The sequence below is a fragment of the Streptopelia decaocto genome (assembly GCF_964273445.1).
Source record: "Streptopelia decaocto genome assembly, chromosome: 12".
Classification (NCBI taxonomy): Eukaryota; Metazoa; Chordata; class Aves; order Columbiformes; family Columbidae; genus Streptopelia; species Streptopelia decaocto.
Window position 1 is genome coordinate 9,721,636 of NC_138667.1, and position 24,929 is coordinate 9,746,564.

General features: G+C 37.4%; 1 protein-coding gene across 6 annotated transcripts in view; it reads left to right on the plus strand.

Annotated features, from left to right (window-relative positions):
• MACROH2A1 (macroH2A.1 histone) overlaps positions 1-24,929 on the plus strand; it is a 46,342-nt gene that overhangs the window by 8,089 nt on the left and 13,324 nt on the right. The window contains exons 2-7 of one of the 6 annotated variants that reach the window (XM_082063987.1): positions 150-350; positions 13,498-13,604; positions 15,077-15,274; positions 17,415-17,525; positions 21,803-21,838; positions 24,158-24,257. In XM_082063987.1, coding sequence (XP_081920113.1) covers positions 179-350; positions 13,498-13,604; positions 15,077-15,274; positions 17,415-17,525; positions 21,803-21,838; positions 24,158-24,257 — 724 coding nt within the window. In that variant the 5' untranslated portion in view covers positions 150-178. The remainder of the gene's footprint in view (positions 1-149; positions 351-13,497; positions 13,605-15,076; positions 15,275-17,414; positions 17,526-21,802; positions 21,839-24,157; positions 24,258-24,929) is intronic. The other 5 variants (XM_082063988.1, XM_082063989.1, XM_082063990.1 and 2 more) reach the window with 5 other exon arrangements.

Below are 24,929 nucleotides of genomic sequence, written 5' to 3' on the forward strand. Positions count from 1 at the left end.
TGTCTGTATGTTTTAAGCACCCTAATGCATTGCCTACCCCAAAATACTGATCTGTCTTAAAATCCAGTATATGGTGTTATGGCATTGAGTCCCTTATTGATAACCTTGATAATCTGTTGTGTTTTGTTTTGTTTTTCCTTTATATATAGAGTGCTGTTCCAGACCCAGTGCAGACAAAATGTCCAGCAGGGGTGGAAAGAAGAAGTCAACCAAGACTTCCCGCTCTGCGAAGGCTGGGGTCATATTTCCTGTTGGAAGAATGCTACGTTACATTAAGAAAGGCCACCCGAAGTACAGAATTGGTGTTGGTGCTCCTGTGTACATGGCTGCTGTACTGGAATATCTGACCGGTAGGTTTTGCTGAACAGTGTGAAATAGCAGCAGTGAAAGTAGTAATACAAACTGAATTTGCACAGGACAAAAAAAAAAGGAGATAGATCCTCTGATTTATAAATGACTAAAAAAGTTATAGCTGAACTAAGTGCTATGCTGATCACACATCTAAGCCAAAATCAAGGTACCTCCACCTCTGCTTCACAGCTTTGATGGCTTTTGTGCATTCCAGCACTGAGTTTGCTTTGACCTGCTGTAAACACAGGTCAAAGTAGGCAGGCAGAAGAATTTCTACTAAGCTCAATGCATATGGACTGAGCCTTCAGTGTTGCAGTCCTGCCTGCTCCGGTTTTGTGCTTTATGGCTTTGTTTGGGTTCTAATTGTCTGTTAAGCGTGTACATTCCTTTTAGAGAGCTTCTCAGTGTTTACATAGGGCTGAGATTGCTTACAGTGTTGTTTAAACGTTTTTGTTCAATTTGCAGATTATTTTTGAGACTGTGTATGTTGTGTGCAATTTGTTTGGTTGAGTCTGTGTATAAATGCAAACTCTGTTCATCTGCCCCAGACCAACATAGCTTATTTTCTTACATTTGTCATGCTTTCTCTGTTCCCCTCATCACATCAGAATAAGAACACCTTAAATAATTATCTCATCCTCACAGTACCTTCTTGGAGGACAGAAGTATTTATTTTTTCCTCCATTTAGAAAGAAGTTTCAAAGGAAGAAAATGCTTTGTCCAAAGACAAACCAGACATGCAAGTAAAGAACATGACATAGCGATTCTCCTCTCAAGCGAGATCCAAAATATTGCAAGTTTCCCCCACAAACAGCACTACAAAAGTAGTCTTCTCATGGAAAATAAACCCCAGCTATAATAGCATCAACATACGGGCTTTTCACAATATTGTTTTACTTAATATTTTTTAAAAATAGATAAGAATAAACCACCAGTTCAGTCACGTTCGCGTGGCTGGACTGACTTACAAGCATATACCTGTAGGCTGGGGATCCTAGGAGAAAGCACAAGTGCTAGAGGGATTGATGTGGGGAAACAGGTTCTATTAGCATGACTAAGGAAAAGCTTGCACTGGATCTCATTTCTCCTAGCAGTGTTTCTTTTTACAACGCATCTGTTCATGTCTGTGTTCTGGTTCCAGCAGGTGTGAGTGTTTCAAGGGACAGTAGTCTTTAAGCTATAATGGTGAGCTGAGTCTCCGAGGAAGAGATACAGTTCATTCGTTCTTTGACTTAAGTACAAAGTAGCAAAGCATGTGGTTTACCTTTGCTGACAGTATTTAAAACCCAAGTGACCTAACTGTTGAGAGACAATTTTAGATACATGGTAAAATGGATATTGACTTTGAAGAACAGAAATAGGCTGGTGTTTGGGTTTTTTGGTTTGTTTGTTTGTTTGTTTTTTGTTTTTTGTTTTTTTTTCTTTCTCTGTAGAGTCTCTTCTTCTTCTAAAGATGGAGGTCGGTAAAATTAGAGAATAATTAATAGAGTGCCTGTTTTCTGTAAAGTATTCATATTACATAATTTTTCTCAGCCATTAAATATCCCTTTTTTATCTTTACTTGTTCATGTTCATAGTTGTCTTTATTTGGGCCTTTTCTTTGAAAGAATGCTTTTAAACTCCATAGATGGCATTAAAAAAATTAACGTTTCCTTCAGATAGGTTCCTGCTTACACCAATAACAACTCACATAAAATTCTTCTTAAGGTGAAGGGTGCTTTGAGTGCTGCCCTTTTAAAGAAAAAGAACAATAACACAGGAGCTTAAGGCACTGCTAATGAGCAGCACATGTTATTGGTTAACTGTTTGATTTAAAATGTTTACTGAAGCAATGATGCTTTAGGCAGCTAAAAATAGGCTGAGGAAATAAAGGTGTTTCTTTAACTGCTGTGCATCCTGGGAAACTGAGGAGATTAACAACGACAAAAAATTGCACACATTGCTTCTTTAGAAAGAAGAAAAATGGAGGAGGGAAGGAGAGCTGAAAGAAAAGTACCTGCTTTTTTCTTCCTTTAAGTATTTTTAAGCTGTGAGTATTTGTTTGTTTGTTTGTTTTTCCTCTGAAGGCTAGGTAGATAGCTCTAGCATCTTGTATCTTGGGATTTTCTTTCATTCTTACACATAGTTGCACCTCAAAAGCACAGATACTCTTCTTTCCTTACTGAGTTAGTGATAGTTTTATGTTTTACGACTGTTTCAGTCTGGTGGGGGTTTTTTTCTCATTCTCTTTCTGTAAGTTTTTCACACCCTATATAGTGTAATTCTTTATCCTTTTAATGCTCAGTGTGTTTTCTGAACTTAAGGTCATTCATCTTTTTGCAGTATGATTCAACAACACTTCCTTGAAATGGGATGCCTGGAGATTTTGGATGTGTGTTCTTTTTACTTTGTGGCAGTTATTGCTTTACAAAACCAGAGAAATGCTGACTTTTCTCCAGGAGAGTTTTTAAAAGATGCTCATGTCGGCACATGATCTGAGACTAAATCAAAGCATTTCAGCCATTTCAAAATAAAAGCAGGAATGTGACATAACAGGAAGGAGACCATGTGAAGTGGCATGCTAGTAAGTTGGCTAAATCAAAAAAGCAATCCCGTGCATCCAGGAAGGAGAGAAAAATGTAAAATATCAAAAGCAGTTGCAGGAAAGAACTTCAGAAAAAACTAGGAGGGGAAATGAGAAAGACGTGACCTAATAGAAAGAAACCTACTAAGGTTTGAAAACTAGTTCATGTGTGTGCAGAATATGGCACTGACTTTAATCCTTTAGAAGATGAGGTGCTAAATTTTGCTGGCCTTTGCTAAAGTTTAACTCTGATGTAAATCTGACGTTAGCCCATAATATGCTCAGATCTGGGATTTTGGTTTGGTTCAGTTTGAGATTTGAACTTCCATAATGCTTCCAGCTGTTAGACTTGGAGTTCTCTTCTGAATCCATCTGTAGTTATGACTTTATCTGCTCTATACTCTGAAGGTAACTTACTCTTATGAATATGTAGTGCTACTCACCAAAAAGTAAAATTATGCATTCTATAATTTCTTGTAGTGTATGGGTGTATTTATAATTTAAGCACTTCCTCAGTCTGTGCCCAATGAAGTGCTTTTCAAACTACATTTATGTTGTTCTTCTACTTTCGCATTAGCATGTTTATACACGGTACAGCTCCGCCAGCAGGAACATGCATTGGTTTAGCACACAGGAGTTAGTCTGGCTGCTTCAGTTGCTTTGAACTAAAAACTGTGTGTCTTTGCTGCTTTTCAGTCCCTTGGCTTCAGACAACTTCTTCTGCAGGAACTGCCTGGAACACATCTTGCCTGTGTTGCCTGTTCTGGTAGCTTTAAAAATAATAATAAACCTACTGTATTATTAGATGTACAATTTGTCTTCTGGCCTTCAGCTAATAAAGTGTTTTTCCTTATCTTACATTTCAAATACTTGATATATAGACAGGTTCTACAGTGAGTATTATCCTTCTCTTATTTATTTACTGAAGATTCTTGATACCTATGAGTAATATTACAAAATAATTCTCTCATCAGCACACCCAGTGTATGCAGTTTGGTTTCTTAAGCAAGCCACCTGCTTATTCTTTCCTGCTTTTCATCTAAGGAAATGATTTGTAATGCCCCTATCAATAGAATGCAAGTGTGTGTTTGTGGGTGAATGTTAGAAAGTACTTTTGAGTTCTGCTGATATTGAAGCAAGTGGATATACTTCCATTCTGTACTCTGGAGGAAGAGTGTGGGTGCTGAAGAACTGTAATGCATGCTTCTTGTTTCTTTTCTGTGTTTGCAGCAGCACTTCATGCAGTGCTGCCTGTCTTGCAGGGAGTAGTCAGAATATTGGATTAATTTAGGCTTATGCTGAACGACTAATTGTAAGCGTTATCAACTGCTTTAAGCTGTCAAGAAGTTCATTGTTAGTATTTCCTTTTGTCTTTTTTACTTGTTGTGGCACTTGTTTTACAATGGTTCGTTACTTATTTATCTTCCCTAATGTGTAATTCAGAAAACTACAATCCATTCTTTATTTTCTCTACAAAGTAGTGCATCAGTATCAGTTTACATTAAAAAAACAAACAAACAAACAAAAAAACCCCAAAACAACTAGGTCAGTTAGGAGAATAGCCAGAGACATCATTTGGGCATTGCAGCTGCTCTGATGAAGTTGTGTGGTTTGTGTTTGTCAGAACTGGTCTGGCCATACATGTAATCAGGTGTGTTCCTTTCAGATGTGTAGCTTGCAAAGTTATAATATAGTCCAAACTTTTTTACTAACTGAAAAAGACACTCCTTTGCCCTCAAAAAATAGAAACCTCTTGAGTATATTTAAAGGCAGCAAGAACCAGGCCTGCAAGTGATTCTGTTCTCCCTGGCCCCCATCATTTTCTCTACACTGTAAATAATTTTCAATTGCCAAAATGTCATAGCAAATGAGGAGAAGGAGAAGTTTATAAAACAGCAGGAGAACAGAAATACAGAAGAAATGAGACTTTGATTTATGTTTGTTTTGTACATACTGAAGTAAGGTAGGTGAAAATGTCTGTTTTCTCCATTAGATTTTTTTTTTTTTTTTTCCTCTTACCTGGGTTTTTATTGCCCATTGTGTGCTGTTGATCATGTATTTTGTTAAAATCTAAAGCACCTTTAGAATTCCACAGTTAGAATTGCATCTGGGGCATTCTGGTGCTTACCTGAGTTTTTGTTTTCAGGCTTTCCGATGTCACCAGAATTCCTTAATGGAGGTTCATGTGCCAGAGCTCAGTTCATTGCATTTCCATCTTGATTAATTTTCGATGTGGAAAATTTTCTTAAGCCAGTTGCTGATTGGCTGCAGATTGAAACTTCTTCCCAAATGCAGTAAGTTTAGCTGTTCACTTCAGCTGCTCGCTTTCCAACGTGCAAGCTGATCAACTTGAACTGCTGCTCACCTCTTGTGTTTTCCTGCTGCTGAAATTTTTTACAGAGTCATAGAGGAGAACAATGATTTGCCCTGTTTGACAAAGCAGATGTACTGCTGAACTTCTGCTTGGAGGCAGAGGGATAGCTCAGAGTTCCACAGTAAAAAAGCATTAGGTTAAAAGTAGATTCAAGTTCCAGGCACGCTGAGAATACCATAAATAATGGTCCTTAGGGAGTAATGAAATTTAAGAAGAGAAATAATTGAAAGTATCTTTTTGATACTGTTGAAATGTGCATTCACTACCAAGATACATTTCTTTTATTTAAACAGGCAGCTTTAGAAACACTAATCCTTGTTATGGTGGTGTGCCACAAACTGTCCACCAAAAGAGGTTTAAAGTAAATTAGGGGCTTGTCACAATTTAAAATAACTATACTTGCAAGAAGTGCCTCTTTACATTTAAAACTCTGCCTTGTCATCAACTGAATGACCAGCTCTCTTTCTGAACTTATAAATGCATGAATCAGTGGAATTTAGTTGATCTTGGAGTTTGAAAAGCTAAGTTGATACAAAATTACTTACCTGATTAGGAACCTAATGTGTACTTCAAGCTACAGGGATCAGACTTGATGAAAAACAATAAAAGCAAAAGCATTTTCTCATAATAAAAGCCATAACAGTGCATACCAATATGTCAGTATATACACTTATTTTGGAGAGGTAAATATGCATCAGAATTTGCATTGTGACGTTTGTCATATTCGGATATCGTACAAAATGCTGGGCTGGATTGGTTTGATTATTTTTATATCATAGTCACGTAATTATTTTCTCTCTTGAAAATGTTAAATTTTAGTTATATTTTAATATCCTTAGAGCTAGAATTATTCTTAATTCTAGCAAGAGTCATTACATCTATTTACTTGGTTAAGTTGCAACAAAGCAATGACTTCTATAAATTGCTGTTCAATTTAATATTGGTATCACCCTTCATTTCGAAGAATGGAGTTTAAGTGAAGTGTAAAACAAAAATATACCTGATTTTGCTACACATTTTTTTCCTACCCTTGTATTTATTTTGACTTATATATCCTGTTGAGAACAACAGACGACATCCTTTCCCTAGGTTTTCTCGGACTTGAAGTTCTGACATCAAGTATTGTAACCATGCTTTTTTCCCTTGTCTTTTTTTCATAAGGATTATTTGAGAATACCCGTGTTCAGATCACACTATATGTTTCGTCTTCAGTCTTTTTTCCACAGTGCATTTATCCCTGAATTTCTTTCAGGGATTAAATTCCATGTGGATTCTTGGGTGCAGTCAGATAAAATGCTTCATCCTCAATATAAATTTCACTGGGAAAAAATAAATTTATTGGGGTATACAGTGAATTACAATATTTTTAAAATAAACAGGAGGTACTTTTGCTCCAAATTACAAAAATATCTGTGATGTAGTGAGGCTTGTTACTGCAAGATGTTATGGATACCAAACCATTCTGAATGGTTTCAGAAAACAATTAGACATTTGCATAGAAATAAAACCCACTGGGGGACTAAACACAAAGATGGCAGTTCTAAGCTGGGAAACCACTAAGCTGCACAGAGCTGGAATCAGAGTGAATGTTCTGGAAAAAAATAGCATTTGAATTTTGCCTGTTCCTTTAATCCTCCTGAGCATCTGCTCTTGGGCACTGGCTGGTGACAGGATATTTTTTTGCTCCAATGGAGTTATAGCTAATCCATATGCTCACCTACCACAGAATACACAAAGTAATAGAATTTTTTACATGCTTTGTTCTCCACACATAGATTTAAAAAAAAGTGTTGAACATGCTATACAGTTACTCCTATACTGCTTCTGTAAAGTAATGAGGGAAAATATTTGTAAAGGTTTTTCTTCTAAATAATAACAGTTATATTTGTCTACAGATACTTGTATTTATTATGGTTTCAATTTTTATCTTGATACAAAAAGACATGATGTTGGGAAAAGGCTTTGAGACAACAGCAATTTAATGTCATAATATTTTCAGTAACAAATATTGAATCCACTTTCCTCACTGTCAGAGGCAGTATCTAATAAAACCATTATCACCATCTGCCAGATCGCTGAAGTGGGTACACTACAAAAATGAGAGCAGAGCATATATGGTTTACATCACCTTTGGTCATTGTTTAGTAAAGTATTTGATGGTGACTTGTACGCCTTGTTCCTCTTTGTAGGGACAGGACTACGCACACCCTTGACATACATTTCCATTTCCTCTTTCAAGCCCAGGTTTTGGAGCCGCTTCAGTAAAATCCAAAGTTTCAGTATGAATTCCTATTGTCTCTTTCTTTTGTTAATAATGCAATTGATGTTCACTGAGCTTCAGTAGATGATTGGCACCTGCCACTTCTGTAACGTTTGGATATGCAAATTCCTAACGTGTGCCTGCAAAGGCTGGAGACTAAGCTAGGACCAGGCATTAAGACATGAGGAGTCTCCTGCAGACTGTAACAGCCCAGCCAAATCATACATGCTGCACTTGATTGAGTAACGTCTGGCTGCAGTGATGTTAATCACGTTTGAGTGCATTTCTAAAACATGTAAACTGTTAGGAGTAATGGCAAAGTGTAAGCTGCTAGGTAGGGGAAGCTCCACTGTGAAAAAAGAAAAAAGGTTCATTTGAGTTGGATCAGGATTCTTTGAGTCAGTGGAGGCTGTTGCTTTTTAAATTAGTATCTGGAGTGTGACTGTTGTAATAAATAACATTTGAGCTTAAATTCACTTTCAGGTTTCCCTGAAAAGTAAACTTACATACCTTTTACAGATTGATAGTAAACCACAACATTTTAAAAATTAGCAAGTTAAATAACATTGGATCTCTTACCAAAAAAAAAACCCAACTGGGGTTGGGGGATGGTATTAAAGTGTCAAGAAGCGCTGTGAAGAGTGTGAGACAGATCAGAAGGCTCTAAGTGGAGGTGGCTTTTGTGGCCTCAACTTGAGTTTTATGTAAACAGCAGTCTGTCATCTGCCTCACAGAAATGCAAAACTTATAATAACTTGGCAAAGTGAACAGTTTCTCCTTTAAGGGGCCCAGTTTTGATACAGCTCAGACACTAAAGACTGAATGGTTTGAGGTTTTTTTATCGTATCCTAAGAGAATGATTGCTCTGTAGAGAGTTGAGGTTTCATCAAGGCTTGTTCAAAGCAGTAACATTTCTTGAATTGATTTTCGCTGCATCAAATTTCCATGACTTTGAACCAAGGCTGAGAACTGTTTTATTGGAATGCATAAGAGGGAAAGTGTTGTTAAATGATTCTACCTTCACTCTCACAACTGCAGATTCCAGGGAGATTGGGTGGAATACACAGAGAGAAGAACACAGGAAACTCTTAACAGTCTTGGTTGATTGGGATAAAACCTTCCCGAATCATGTAAAATGATTCTGAAGTCAATAAAATGCTATGGAAGGATGATTAATTTAAAGTACAATAAACAGACTCCTTGTCATGTAGTTGGCTTTGTAGGAAATACATATTTTTCTCAGTGGAATTGTTTTTCTTTATTTCTTTTCATTTGTTTTTCTTTAATTTCTGGATATTGTTCTCAATTTTCTTTTGAGCAGAGGCTTCAAAATTTTTAGGCTTGTTCCTGTTGGAACTTGCGTGTTCAGAAATTGGCCTTGTGTCAGCATATCACCTGTTAGTTGTTAAGAGTTTAATTTTCAAAGCTATGATTTCATCTCCCTGAAGAGAAGGTGGACAAAGGGATTCAATGCAACAACAGCGTTTTAGCTTGAGATGTAATCGAAGAAAAGAAAAAAGAATTGGGGGATGAACTTGGACCAGGTTGATGATTTACATTTAGAAAGTATTACAGCCTAGAATGCATGATAAGCTAAACACCTTGTCATTTAGGCTTTAAAGGAACTTTAGTCAGTAATGACCAGTAATATTTTGTTTGAAAATTAGGATAAATAAACCAGAGCATTCTCCAGGAGTGGAGAAGAATGCATTTGCTTTTGTTTCCATCCAGGTCTGCAGTTGCTACTGCGCTTGCTTTGGTTTGGTCTAATTGTAATTTGTTTCATTTTAACCTTGTGCTGAGTTCTTGTTCCAAAATTTGCAAGTGTTGTGAAATACCCAAGCAACGGTATTTAAGGCAGAGCAGTACCACTGTGAGACAGGGAAATGCAGATAAGGAAATCAGGAACTTAGTAGGGTGGCCAAGAGATAACCAGATATTATAGAGTCTCTGTGAGTAGAGCATGAGGAACTCGATCTGAAAACTTGCTTCAGGATGAGGTTTTTGTGGAGAATTCTAAAACGTTTTGGTTGTGTTTGATTAGGAAATGCCCTGAGACCAGCTTTTCCTGTGGTCTTACGTTAGGCTTAAGTGCAAAGATATACAACCTGGTTTGTCTTTTTTTTTTTTCTCCTTTAAAAATATTTAACTGAACTTTTCAAAACCTCCGAGAAAAAACAGTTTTGGTTCAAGTGCTGAGAACAGGCTTAGACCAGTTTTCACTGCCTGTACCATTTGCCTAGTTCTAAACATTGCAGAGAATTTTTGAGTTGATATAAATGACAACTACATTTCATAAATCATAGTTCTATTAAATTAATTATATTAATAATTTAATAGAATTTAGAAATCAAATTGATCTTTTCGTATTATAGTCAGACTCCTAAGGCATCCATCCCTTTTCTTGCTATATAGCAGCTGTTCATACATGAATATGTCACATGCTGACATGGCATTCCTACATAGTTTTTTGTTTCCTCATTATATACTTAGGTTTTTTGCTAGATTGTTTTATATTTGCAGGTAAAGTAATACATGTTGTTTTGCTTTTTTTGGAAATTATTTAAAAGCACATAAAAAGCCATTTGTATAAATACAAAGAGTATCTCTTCATGTTGAGCGAAGATTTCAATATGTAGTAGTTGAAGAATTATACCTTCAAAAGCTTATAATATTGAATAATTTGTATATTTTCCTCATTAAAAAAAAATTTAGCGTTCAGCGCTGCTTTAAAGTGTGTTTCACAGTTGCCTTTTGCCTGCGTGGTGGGGGTGTAATTATTCTCTGGGGGGAAATGCCTTGAGTAAATAAATGAAAGGAATGGAATAGACATTATGCAACTTGTATCCTTTTTGTGAGGCCTCATTTTTGTAAAATGGTCTTGTTTTGGTCTTCTGGCTGGATAAATACAAGCTGAGTAAATCCTGATGTCATGGAAGCTCCCAACACTCGCTTTTGCCTCAACCCTGACAGCCAAAGCTTTCTCTCTCAACCCTGTTCAGTTGCAGGAGTTGATTTTTGAATGTCTATTTTTTCCCACTGTTGGAAGATCACTTTTAATAAACAGAATTCTTCAATGACTCAAACCTTTGAGCCTGGTAGAATGGCATTTCCAAACATGAGTCTGACCTAAGAATTTGGATCCCATCTTGCTTTTAATTACCTTTTCCCACCTACCACTGTTTGCAGCCCCACATCTAAATCCAGAGCCATTATTTTGGAGATTCGAGTCAGTTCCCTTACAGAGAGAGCTAGATTTTAATCTAGTTTAAAATTGGTTTAAAACACAGATGAATCACCAGTTCAGTCTTAAGCAGTAAAGTAGCATAAAACAGATGTGAAAGTAAAGCTGGCTGCAAGCAAAATCCAGACAAGATCCCATCCAGATCCAGCAAGTCTTCATTTCTGCCATTTGTTGGGCTTGGATGAGGTTTGCCTCTGTCAGTGCTAAATTAAAAAAAAAAAAAGAAAAGTTGCCTATATTTGCTTCAGCTTGAATCCGTCCTAATTTTCTGTTTTTAAATAGGGGAGAGTTCCCCCTTTGACCAGACTTGCACGCATAGCTGTGTTTGGCTGTTCTCTGTGCTGCGGGTCTCTCTGCATGTGTGAGCAAAGCTTGGTTATTATTGGAGAGCTGAGAAGGCCAGAGAAAAATTCCACCCTCCATGCCCTCCTCTCTCCCTCTCCCCAGCTCCTCTTTTGTGGTCCCCAACGCCAGTGCAAAGCGTTCTGTTCCAGCAAAGGAAGCGGGGTACCTCAACTTCCCTAAAGGACTATTAGAAAACTGTAATTTCAAAATGAGTTTCCTGTCCAAGGAAGAGGGCTTAGCACTTACAAGAACAGTTCTCCACTGTACGAGGCAGACATTTTACTTTTATGAGGAACAAATAAAACATTCCTCTGCACTTTACAGGCATAACACTTTCTTAGACTCTTTAGTTACAAAACGACCTGTCTGCATAGTTATGCTGATCGGTTGCAGAGAATAACACGGACCGACTGTTTCATGGTGCCTGATGCGGTAAAGAAGCGGAGGTGGGGGAAGCAGAGGCAAACCAAAAAGTTGTCTGCTGTTTGCGGCAGATTCTTCCCATGCTTTTTAGCCAGTGATATAGTCTGAGATACAGCCAAGACAGTTACCGATCTAGAGAGGTGGAGATGCTGGTGCTATAACAGTGACACAGAGTCTTGCTGAGGTCAGTGGGGATGCGTGGGTGTAACCCAGAGCGCAGCTTCTCCGTTGGAAGGTGATAACATGTCTTCTGTCACGACAGGCGGCTGTATGCAGTGCTGAATGCAAGCTAAAGCTCCCCTGTCTGAGCTGTGGCTTTTGAGAAGTATGTGAAAAGGATTATGCCAGGTTAATTCAGTTCTTTGGAGGTGTGGAAAGTATAGTCAGGTTGACTTTACCCTGCTAATCCTGCTTTAAAAATAAATTAAAGCAATTGTTGTCAGCATGAAATGCTGAGTTACTTTTGGGGGCTTAGACTTAATATTCTATCTTGTATAATAAAGTTAATTGTGCACTTTGAAGAATGCAAAAACAGTGAAAGCCTAGCAAAATCCTCCATGAAGTTTAACTGTAGAACATCCAGAAGCAGCTGTAAGTTTTCCAGTAGGTGTCATAACTAGATTATTATGGAACTTCCAATGAAAAATAATTGGGGAATCATGTTAAATTCAGCCTAATGAAAAGCCGTAGTCTGTGCTATGTACTATTACTTAAGATTTACTATGTGTTATGGTAAAGGCATGTGGTCATATGGGCTTTGATTTTAGCCTTTTTCATTTCCAGATTAATGTCCTAATTCAGTTCTATTTACCTCTAAAGCAAGCTTATAGGAGAGCTTTCATGGTATAGCCAGTTGTTAAATGTGAAATCAATCTCATACACTATTCTAATGTTAAATTTTAATATAATAGTGTGTAATAGATTTTAAAAAGACACTTTCATTTTCTTTTTTTCTCATTTTTCTCCAAACGTTACCAGATTTGCAAAAGGAAATTTACCAAAAGCAATAGTGAAACACAGTCTGTACAGAGGGAGATGAAAGGTTATGTGTAACGGAGACAGCAATAGCACATTATTGTGAAGTCAGATAAACATGTTATGTCATTTTTTTTAAATTGTTCCCCAGACTTTCTTGTAATTAATTGCATTCTGTGCCTAAGGCTTGTTGAGTCGAAGACAGATGAGTGAGCAGGTAATGCTGTAGCCTTTCACTTCATAGATCTTTGCAGGGGAGCAAGTTAATCTTTCCTGATTGCAATAAAAGTCATTTTATGCACAGCTGCTAAATATGTTTTGTCAGGACTGGAGATTTCTTTTACGGAGATAATTTACTGGGAGCAAACAGACATGATTCATCAATTACTTTTTTAGCCAGGATCTTTTCAGATAGAGGAAAAAAAAAACAACATTAAGTCAGTGCAGCAGTGGAGTTTGTAGTCTTAGTGTCCTAACTTGGATGTGTGCTTACATGTTTCCATAATGTTAAAAATTACAAACTGAGATTAATGTCGTTTCCACTAGTAAAAAAATAGAATCGATGTAAGCCAGAACTCACATATATGACAGGTTTGAGGAAAAAAAACTGCAGCGTTTGTACATCTAGTACTCTGTCACCTGACAGGAGAGGGATCCTGGGAGATGAACACACAGTAGCCCTGACAAGAACACTGAAAAGTCAAGAATCTAGAGGAGCTGCTTTAAAAGGACAAAAAAGTGAATATAGTTTAGACTACAGGACTTCGAGTGTGCACTCGCCCATCGGTGATTAGATATATAAAATGAAATTGTAATGTTAGGGTTAGATGTCTATTGAGGGTATTCTACAGTAGTTAGGAATAACATGATATAATTCAGATATCTTTTTGCATGGATGCTAAATAACACATTGATTTTTCTTAATGATTGCAATAATTAAAAGGGACTTACTTTTTTCCCAGCGGAAATTCTTGAATTGGCTGGAAATGCAGCAAGGGACAACAAGAAGGGTCGAGTCACTCCTAGACACATCCTGTTGGCTGTAGCAAATGATGAAGAATTAAATCAGGTAAGAAAAAACTTCACTGTGTGAGGGCCACAATTTCCTTTAGGGCTTTTTAAATTGTCTTTCCATATAGCTGAATTGTAACTCAAGAACTCTGCTTGTTGAGTAGCCCACCAGGAAGCAGCTCATTCACTCACTAGTGCACTGCCTGCCTAACAAACTGTAGCACGCAGCTTAATTATGTATTTCAGGACTCTTAAAATGTGTAAAAATGCAATGGAGATGCTCTCACTATTACATCCACTTCTGTTAGAGCAGGACATTGTCATAAACTCTACAGGGACACGGAGAAAATCTTGTAGATGCTTTTTTGTTTGTTTGTGTTTTCTCCCTTATGCAGCTTAGGACTCAGCAGGACCTATCATGTTCCCATTGAAGTCTGTCAGTTTTGACCACAGAATTAAGAGCTCTGGATCTCTTGCAAGTCTGTGTCCTTTGCAGATTTCAAAATGCGTGTAACTCAGCCAGAAAAAAAATTGAGCATTATTATTACAGAGCTGTGGTGTCAGCCAGGGACACTGGCTAGGATTAATGTCCGTTTGTGTGAGGTGCTGTAAAAACAGCTCTGAAAAGATATTGTTTCCAAACCTACATATCGTGATGGAGCAGGAAAAAAGGAAATAATATCCCCAAACCAACCGCCTCCTGACTTTGTCTGAAATTTGATACTTTCCATTCATCATCCCTTTGTGAGCTTGGAGCCTCACTGAGTTGTGGCTGGGGAGCAGTAAACACGACTCAGAAGGTGGGAGTACCTGAGGGACTTTAATGTCACCTTTTGTATCCTCCTGAACAGTGAATGAGTCCCAGTTAGGTGTATAAAAAATGAGTTGAAGTGGTTTTAAATACAAAACATTATATATTTCACCTCTGCTTTTAAAGGCTTGAGTGAACTGCAGACTTTTGAGTATTAATCTGCTTTTCTTCAACTACGTAAAGATTTTTTTTTTAAGAAAGACTTCAGGTATAGAGATTTGTATAAATGTTACTCTCCATTTGAAGTTTCATCTTCTAATAAAAAAAAATCTGTTTTAAAAATGCACTTTCAAGAAAATTCAGTAATTGGGACAGATATTGGGTTCTCCACAGCGTGGTAGCCATTGCAGTCGCATCCCATGGACTTTGGGGTCCCGTCCCTGCCGCAGACCACCTGCAGAACCCTCACATCTGGGCCTGGGGCTGTTCTGTTTTCTGGCAGCTGGGTAACGGTCTGGATTGCATGGCCTCACAGAAACTCATCTGGTGTGAGCCCAAGAGATACTAACAAGCATATGTGCAAGAATACCTATTCACTTTATAGTTAAAATTTAGTACATGATCAGCTCCATTTCATGGCTCTCTTCTTCAAGGATAACGTGTTGCGAAAAACACAAGAACCAATTAAAATGTACAAAGTTTGTAGTGACTGTCATTTTCTATTTATTGGTGAGTGAATGCTGAAAATTGTTATCTACAACTTTTATTTTTTTTGTTAGCTATTGAAAGGGGTCACCATAGCCAGTGGTGGAGTGTTACCCAATATTCACCCAGAGCTGTTGGCAAAGAAGCGAGGATCAAAAGGAAAACTGGAAGCCATCATCACTCCACCTCCAGCAAAGAAGGCCAAGTCTCCATCACAGAAAAAAACTGTATCAAAGAAAACAGGTGGCAAGAAAGGAGCGAGGAAATCCAAGGTAGAGTCACCTGTTTGTTTTAAACCCAACAAGCTTGCTTGTCATAGCTGTGGGGGGCATCACACAGGGTCAACTTTCTGTTCCATGTGTTGTTGACAACATGAATTTCAGGAGCAGTGTGTCAGTCTTGTGTGTGTGTTTTGGCTTATTTGTTTCGTTTTTCATTGTGGTGTTTGTTTGTTTTAATTTTGTTTGTTCCAGCTTAGTAAAAGATTCCTCTTAGTCGATTTGATGAAATCCAAAGTGGGTGAAATATTTCAGTAGGGTGCATTTCTGCTAGAGCAGGTAGCTGAGTCTCTTGCAATGTCATAGTAGCGTTATGGCTATGTGTAGCGTTATGGCTACACAAAATTGCTTTGGCTGAGCTAAAGATGCACAAATGTCTCCCTCTGTTTTTAATATGTTATAGATGAGAATCCTGCATGTTTAGACTTGTATTTTGTTTTGGTTTTAATTCCTAGCAATTAATTAAACTCATTCAAAATGAAGTGTGGAGGTGAGGGGAAAAACAAGAGGACCAAAACATGATTTTTCTTGTGTTAGGAAACTAAGAATAACTTTTTTTTTTAAGCTAGAGTGAACATTCCTTTCCTCCTTTTTTAGTATCAGTTTGTAGGAGCAGGGAATCTTTCTAATGTGTGTGTGTTTAGCCAAGGATTTTTTTTTGCAAAACAACTACAGTCAAGCAGTAAGCTATGAAGTTATATAAAAAAATAACATGAATTTCATGTGAAATGGACGGTGCATGTGAAAAGTCGCCTTTCCTGTCAGACAAAGCTTCTGTATGCATCATGTATGTCTCTGTTATTGTTTACTTGGTCACCCTTCTAATTGTTTCACTTTTTTGTTTTTTGAACTGTTGAATTTAGTTTTGTCTTTTAGAGCACCTAGTAGCTGACATTTCAAGTGCAGTGGCTCTAATAAACATGCACTAATAATTTACCTAAATCTGGATTTTTTTTTCCCCCTACTTGATTACAAAAGCAGGAAGTCTGTTGTGGGGTTCTGTTTTTCTTCCACACAATAAACTGTATTGTCTGCTTACTATATTGGTATTTGGCTAACAGTAAACTCCTGGGAAATTGAAATTGGACCCATGAAAATCTAATTTTCAAAACATTTGTGTAAAGTAAAGCATGGTTACAGCTTCTACAAGCACCAATATACCCTTGCATCAAAGTCATTTTAGTTGCTCAGCCACAGATTTAGTTTATATACTTTGGAAAGGGAGAATAGGAGAATGGTGGCTTGCTTAATATTCCAGGTGTGCTTTTTAGCTTCAGCATATGTATTGCTGAGGCACCGAATATTTATATTAAATCATAAGTAGTAATTTTATGGAAAATATAAAATTATTTTGGTCACCAACTGAGTTTATAACTACAGCAGTCAGTTCACTGTCTTCATGAAACATCCTTTTCAACCCGTTCCTAGTTCTCATTTTTATTCAGTAAATCAATTCATTCTTGAAACCTATCACTTTATTTCAGTAATACAGTTGGAAAAAGGAATAGTGGTTGCGAGGAACTTCCTCTCCCCCTACAGCTTTACTGGAGATGAAGATGATCATGTTAAACAAGACAGAGAAAATTGTTCGGCCCATTTTCTGCTACTAGGCAGGTAGAAAGTACATGTATTCTTCTGACACTGGCTCTGAGGATGACCAGAATTCAAAGCAGTATTTCTAAAAATCAGTTTCGGAAATCTGGGAGCACCTCCCTTCACAGAGAGATAAAGTTTGTGCTCTAACAAGTCAGTTTTTACCTTAAAATTAATGTCCACCTACATGTATAAATAGATACATCATCATTTTCCACAAAAGCCATCAGAAAGCTGTTAAAAGTCTGGGGTGTTTACATGTTTTCCTGCAACATTTAAGAGAACTGTCGTCTGAATTGTGCACTGTCCTAGGCAAGAAAAGGCTTATGTAGATGTGCAGACGTTGAGGTCATTTTTTCTATTGGTTCTTTCAGCTGAAATCAGTCACCTTAGTTAGACTGAAGGATAAAATCCAAACCCCAGTGTTTGTACTGGCATTTTATTGCCTGGTAAGCATTTATGGCATGTCATATATCTTAGTGTTGTTAAATGGTGTTTTTCTCTCAGTCTTGAGTTAACTAATTAACTGTATTTTTGGAAGAAGAAGCAGGGAGAAGTGAGCAAATCAGCCAGTGCTGACAGCACAACAGAGGGAACTCCTGCGGATGGTTTCACAGTCCTGTCCACCAAAAGTCTGTTTCTGGGCCAGAAGGTATGCTCCTGCGTTTTTATAAATGAGTACCTATTTTCAGCGCTGCTTAGGGAATACCCCCTCCCACCATCCCACTTTCCCCAGAACATCTAGGTACAATGGACATTTCCCCACTGAGCACTTGAGGAGATGTATCATATTAGTTTTTGAACAAAGAAATTCTCTGAAACCACTTTTGGAACATTTTAACAATATATAAATGAGACTTCATATGGCTACATAATTAAATACTCGAAGGAAAGCCTGTGTGCTTGTAATCTATCTCACTTTATTCATAAGCAGCATAATTGTTACAGCTCAGCTTCTGCTGAAGATGAGATTATTCTAAGACTAAAATGTCTTTTTTCCAATGGGCAGCCCACTTCACTGCTGATGTAAATGATTTACAGGTTTTTATCAAAAACTATTTTAGACATTTGCGCATAATAATGGTTTTATGCTTTGTTCTGCTTTGTTATTTACAAAAGTTAGTGCTGTGTAATAATGAATAATGCTTTTATGAAAAGCTAGAAGTCAACAATCCTTTTTTCCCTGTGAATATGCTTTGGGACATGGGGTGGTTTAATACAAATACATGTCTGATTAAAGAGAGGATCCATTTAAAGAGACAATTCATTAAATTAATTCGGTCTTTTATCTTGAAACCTGCCTTTAGTTCATGATACAAAATTTTGTTAAGTAAAACTGCATCTTTCTTCCATCATTCAGTAATCAGATCATTGTAAGTCATAAAAGATGAGCCATTGTCCATTGTGGGATGTGTCTCCTCTGACTCATTTTTATGTCATACTCAGGTGGTTCTCCATTTATCCTTCCACAGTTTGTTTGCACGAGAGTAACATTGTTTTTTGCAAGTTATGTGATTTTCCACCTTTAATTTTACAGCTAGGGTTAGATTGCTCATTTGGTAGGGTTTTTTTGTTAGGGGGGTAGTTTTGAATGTATTTTTATAAAACATTTTAATGACTAAATTAGAACCCAGAATTTATAAACTGTTTCAAAAAAGCAAGTAACATCAGCCTTCTGGACCTGATCTTGAGCCCCTTTTAGTTACTATAAGAAACCTGTAATAAGACCTGGTGTTGCGTTCCAGCAAGACTGACCCAGCAAATAACCAGGACTTTGGTCTTGGCGCAATGGAAGAGAATCATGAACTCCAGGACTGCTTTAAGCTGTGGGGAGCAAAGCCAGAGTCTGTTGTAGAGCTCTCCAGTGAGTACCTTGTGCTGGGAAATGGATTTTCTGGCTTTCTCATTTGCTTGGAGTGCAGCCCCTGACAAAGCTACTGATATGACATGTTTGGCCCCATGCTGGGTCATGGTCAGTTAGTGCATGAGAGGGGCCAGGTGTCAGCTTTTAGTTGTAACACAGTACACATAATTAAAAGAAAAATGGAAACCCATTTGTCTCCTGTGAGGGAACACTCCGGTTGAAATGGATGAATTACTGAGGTGCAGAGAATCCATAGGTGCTGTTGAGGTGTCTCTGGCACAGGTTATATTTTGGTTTTGATTCCCTGTGAGAAACTGTCTTCAGAGGCAGTAAATGGTTAGTGTAAAACTCTAAGCAAAGTAGGCTATGTCTAACGAATATAGGAGTTTTCTGTATCCTATTATTTGTGACTTGTTTGAGCTGAGAAATAATGTATTAATGTCTTTGTTCTGATTTACCCCCAAAATAGCACATTTAGACCAAGCTAAATTCTTTCTCATTAAGACTGAAAATGTGGAAAGCGTAAAATGCAAAACAACTTTGTGCTGTAGTGATCAAAGAGATTATACTTAGCATAAAAACAACAACAAAAAAAAACCCTTTTATGCTGGTTTATTCCTAGAAATATTTTCAAAACATGCATTTTCAAAATTATCAAAATAATGTTTATTTCCTTGGAATAAAAAGGCAAAGATAAATCTTTCAATCTTGGGATCGGTGGGAGTTGGAGCCTTTCTCTCTCCTACACGTGAGGTGTGTTTTGCATGGGCCAAGAGGCTCCTGGGTGTCTGCTGCTCCGTGCAGGTTTATCAGGCTGCAGTCTCATTGATGGTGGTGGTTGTTAATTATTTAAGTGACACATGGAAGTCTCAAATAATTGCTATTTATTTTGGAAATTTAAAAATTAAATATAACAATTATCTATAAAAAAACTAGTGACTTTGAATTGGCTAAATGCTTCTGCTGAGCCATTTCTACATGCAATTGCTGTTTAAAAATATAATATTGGTTTTAAAGTATTTATCTAAGTATGATACTTCACAGGAAAAAATCTGGTTCTTTATAGTTGTCTTAAATTAGTGCCATTTGGTATTCATAAAGAACTAAGAATTTGCTTCAACAGTGATTCTGCACAGTAGTGTTGCAGTTTGATTCCTTAGATTTGTGCATGTTGTTTTTTTCCAAAGCCTGTGAGGGCAGAAGGTGTTTGCCTGTTTGCGGCAGGACCCGTCTGCTGTTCAGCACATCCTCACTGTCCTTAAACAGCATTTTCAGGGAAGGAAAAATCTCTTGGGCAGGGAGGAACAGCGAGTTTAGGTGGTTCGGCTGGAGGCCTGGAAACCATGACTCCTGCCTTCTGATTTTGGCGGATTCAAAGATATTGTAAATGACCTTTTCTTTCTCTGTTGCCTTCCCCATTTGCAAAATGGAGATACAGTTACGCTCTTCACATGGATGGAAGGAAAGCTTAATATGTAAAAACATTCTGAGCTTTTCCATTTGAAAAGCTAACATATTTGTATTAATCACAGTTATTTGATTTTTCTTGAATTTGTACATACGGATTCTCAATATAATTTCATGCTCTGTGTGTTCTTAATAAACCACAGGGCAAACACAAAAACCTGAAGCGGAAAAAACCAAACTGCTATCTTTCGAACCTCCCGTGACATCCTTGAACACCTTTGCATCATGTCTCTTTGGTCTACAAAACCACTATCTGCTAGATCAGGAAATAATTGACTAGATGCAGAGAAGGAAGAAAATAAATCCTGTTCTCAGTATCACGTCACTTATGAGTATTTAATGGGAGAATTCTTTTCTTGGCTCCATGTTTGCAGGAGGGAAAGGGAAGGGCTTTATTTGCAAGAACAGCTTTTCTTCCTTCTCATATCCACAGATTTAGCTACTGAAGACACAAATGAGAATGTTGCAAACCTGGGTATCATTTAGTTTTTAAAATATACTGTCATTGCATTTAATCTTCAGGTAACTTCTGACAGTCAGCTAGAAATTCTCAGAGGTCAGGAAACGGCAAAGAACCCTTCAGTTATTCCTGTGGAAATGTATTAGTGCTACTCTAATTAACTCTTAAAATCTAGTAAACTATGTAAATAATTGCACATCCCACAAGTGACATCCCAAAGAAAACGTGGTATTCTGCACATTAACTAATTTGTTTTTCCTGAGACAATTACGGAGTAGATGGGCTTGAGGTCTTAAAACTCTGCCTCTAAGCGTTAGGATTTGGACTTTCAGAGCGAACTCAGCTTATTGTCTGCAATAAGCATCTTCAGTTTTCTGTATGAAACTCACACCAGAAAAAAGTTACAAGATTTTAAAGGTAGTTTTGTCTGAAATAAGAAATGCAAGGTTTGGTTCAGAAAATATTCCTGGACCTCCTAAGTGCCATCTGCACTTTATCTAGTCTAACTCACATGTAATATAAATATTACCTGAAGTTATGTCCATTCTTTGCACATGTATTTGTACGTTGTGCCTATTTTTTTTAAGTGGCCCATTAGGGAGTCACTTCTTCCATCTAATACGTGTTTCCTACTATTGGGTAGTAAAATTAAGCAATTATTCATTGGAGAATTTAATTCTATGGGACAACATCTTTTTTTTAATTGTTTTTTGGCAATCATATAGCTAACAGTGCAGTGAACAGTACATGCAACGTTTAGTAAAATAATACTTAGCTGCCAACATATGCTATCAGTGCTGGGCGGCTTTTTAAGCATCTTGTTGCTGTTAAAACTTTAATTATCGGCTGGTTGCTATGTAAATCCCATATATGAGTAGGCACAGAGACAGATTAAAGATCTGAAACCAAAATGGTCTGCAGCCAGGAGATCTGGGGCAAAAAGTTGTAGAACACAGAATTAGGGATCAAAAGGAGTCACCTATAAAAAGAACAAAATACACTTAGGAACATGCAAAAATCTCCACAAAACAGTCTTTTGGTGTGTGCATGTGTTTTGTTGTTGTGTTTATTTCAAAATTCATAAAGTTTCTTTAACATTTTGGTTTTATTTGATTTGACTTTTTTTTTTTTTAAACAGCAGTTGCTTGTAGTCAAACTCAAGACTCAAACTCAGGTATGAATAACGTGCCACGTGTGAAGTATTAAAAGATTCTAAGCTATTTGGAAAGCAAGCTTGCTTAGATTTTATTACGAATTCCCGAACAGACCTGTACCTAAACCAGGGCTGAATTACACTCATTTTTAGCCAAAATCACCCTGTTTTGAGGGAACATAATTTGCATATGTTGCTTGAGTAAACTATATGAAAATGCAAGCTTTTAAAAAGAGAAAGAAGGTCAATTCATGTAATCACATGAATGGAATGGAAATATTTTTTTCATAAAACTAAGCATATGGATGTTGGCCTCCTTAAATGACCCATTCACTTGTATTGGTGATGTGAATTGGCTCACATTCCCTATTAATAAACTCACATACACAAGGAGAAGATTTGAAGTGTTAAGTTTACAGAATGTGGATTACAAACCAAGAGACAGAACTCAGTTATTGATGAGATTCATTGCCATGCCTGAATGTAGGTGTTATGCTTCATAGGTTGAACCCAGCAGGCTTTGGCTTAGAAAGAAAGCCTGGCTTAACTGCAGCTGGCTTCAGGACTTGCATAAATCAATGAGAACTTTCTGTTTCATAGTTGATTTTTATATTGCCTAATCAGCTACTGAAATGATCATTTTAAATGCATGCTGTTGATAAGAGCATAATTTATGATATAGATAACCATTTTCCATGCATGAAAGTGCATGTTTTGCACTTTAAAGTGTTTTAAGTTTTGGTGGAAGTAAACTTGGTACATGTGAAATCAGACTCCTGAGGCTGAGGACGAAGCAGTGTCACACACCCTGGTTATGAGCTTCCTCTCCTACCTGTCAACCTTTGCCAAGTTCAGCATTCTCATCAAATTGCCTTAAATGATGTTTCTTCTGTGCTGTGGGTCACGTACTATGATGAGACACCCAAACTCAGTAGTGAGCAAACTCAGCTGTTGCTTTACACCTCTAAGTACTTCCAAAAAACATCCTCCCTAGTATGATACAGTAGGATCAGTTTGTTACCATTGCTGGTCCGATTTTTTTTAATCAACTTCTTATTTTATATACTAGTTTGTAAGGCTTGCTCAAAATGTATTGCTAGAAGCTGAAATCTGCGCTTTCTCATATTTCATTAATTATTTTTATACTTTAAAGAGCATGTACAGATTTGAGGTTAATTTTTAGATATCTGTGCTAACTGCTTTACCTTACTGTATACCCATGAGAAATCCTTCTGCTTCTGTAATGGTTCAGGCAGCAATTGAGAAGCATGTTTTGAATACATGGGTGTTAATGAGAGGAGTTAATCATAGCATCATTTTGGTTGGAAGAGACCTTCAAGATCATTGAGCCCAACCATAGCCTAACTCTGGCACTATAACATGTCCCTAAGATCCTCATCTCCACATCTTTTAAACCCCTCCAGAGATGGTGACTCCACCACTGCCCTGGACAGCCTGTTCCAATGCCTGACAACCCTTTCCGTGAAGAAATTTTTCCTAATATCCAATCTGAACCTCCCTTGGTGCAACTTGAGGCCATTTCCTCTCATCCTGTCACTTGGTACTCAGAAGAAGAGACCAACACCCTCCATGCTCCAACCTCCTTTCAGGCAGTTGTAGAGAGCGAGGAGGTCTCCCCTCAGCCTTATTGTGCATTAATGGGTGGGGTTAAAATCTCAATTTTCATAAATGACAAAGAGAAGTAAAGCAAATAAAAACTAGAAGCAATCAGTACAGAATAGTGCCTGCTTACTGCATGTCACCAGCCATTCCAAAAGGCAGCAGAATTGTACAAATGAAAACTGAAGTGACAGCGATATAGAAAACGGTGACCACTAATAACGAAAGAAAAAGAAACATGTCCTTTTGTTAGGATGGAGGAACCACTGGAGACAGGGCGTGCTTCCCCCCAGATAGGCTTCTGTTTGCTGGCATAAAGAAGGAGGAGCAGCATCTTTTATCCAGTAGCAGCGCTGAACGGTCATGGCACATTCCTGTAATAGATGCTTGAGAAATGATTAGGGTGTCCTTCATCTATACCACAAGGCGAAACAAGTATCCTCTTCTAATGCCAAGCTAAGAATCCCAAATAGCAGTCAGCGCAAAGCCAAAATAGAGTTTATTAGTCGGTACATTCATATCCTCCCAGTGTGAAGAATGTTTGAGTCTTGTGTTTGAATTTTTTTTGGATAATAATCCTCATTTATGACCTGCCTTTTATTTTGCATATATGTTTGCAGTGATGCTATCTCCATCTGTGTTGCAAAGCTCACTTTTCTGCAGCTTCTCTGTGATTTCCCAGCTGTCCTGTTATTTCCCACCTCATGCTTTTCTTTTCAGCTGAACCTTATTCACAGTGAAATCAGTAATTTAGCCGGCTTCGAGGTGGAGGCCATTATCAATCCTACCAATGCTGACATTGACCTTAAAGATGACCTAGGTAAATGGGGCATGGGTTGACACAACTAACGGTCACATGGAAGTTATGGAACCCAGAATTTACTCTCTAGGGCTTCATACATTTAATAAAAGCAGAAATTCAAATCTCGCAGGTTCTGTTTTCTTGAAGAACTGTATTCAAAAGACTTTTTTTTCACCAAATCTGAATACTTGCAGTTATTGCTGGTCTTCAAGTTGATTTCAGTTAAAACAAATCATTTAAATTCTTTTCCATAATGATCATATGTGACTGTTAGCTATTTTGGGGGGTTTCTTATTTGGATACTTTGAGGACTAAAATACCTTTTTGTCAGGTTGTTTTCAAAATAAGCAGTTTCTCCATTCTAACTGCAGTCCTGGGGTTTCTTCCTGATACTCAGAGTAACCATACAATTTTTAAAGAGGAATAATGAACTATCCCCAAATCTTTCTTACCTTGATTTCATGTTTAATTCTGTTAAACAATTTGTTTCCATTACGCTTAAATTACTCCTTGTCCCTTTCACATTCAGCTGAAAAAAAATGCTGACATTATATCAACACTGAACTTCCACATACTATTGTAGGTGGTATATCGCTTTTAAAGCTTCTGTCTTGTTCCAGATTGAAAACAAAAATCATCCTTCAACAAAAGCCTGTTCTTCAGCAAAAGAAAAATTAACTTTTATGCATT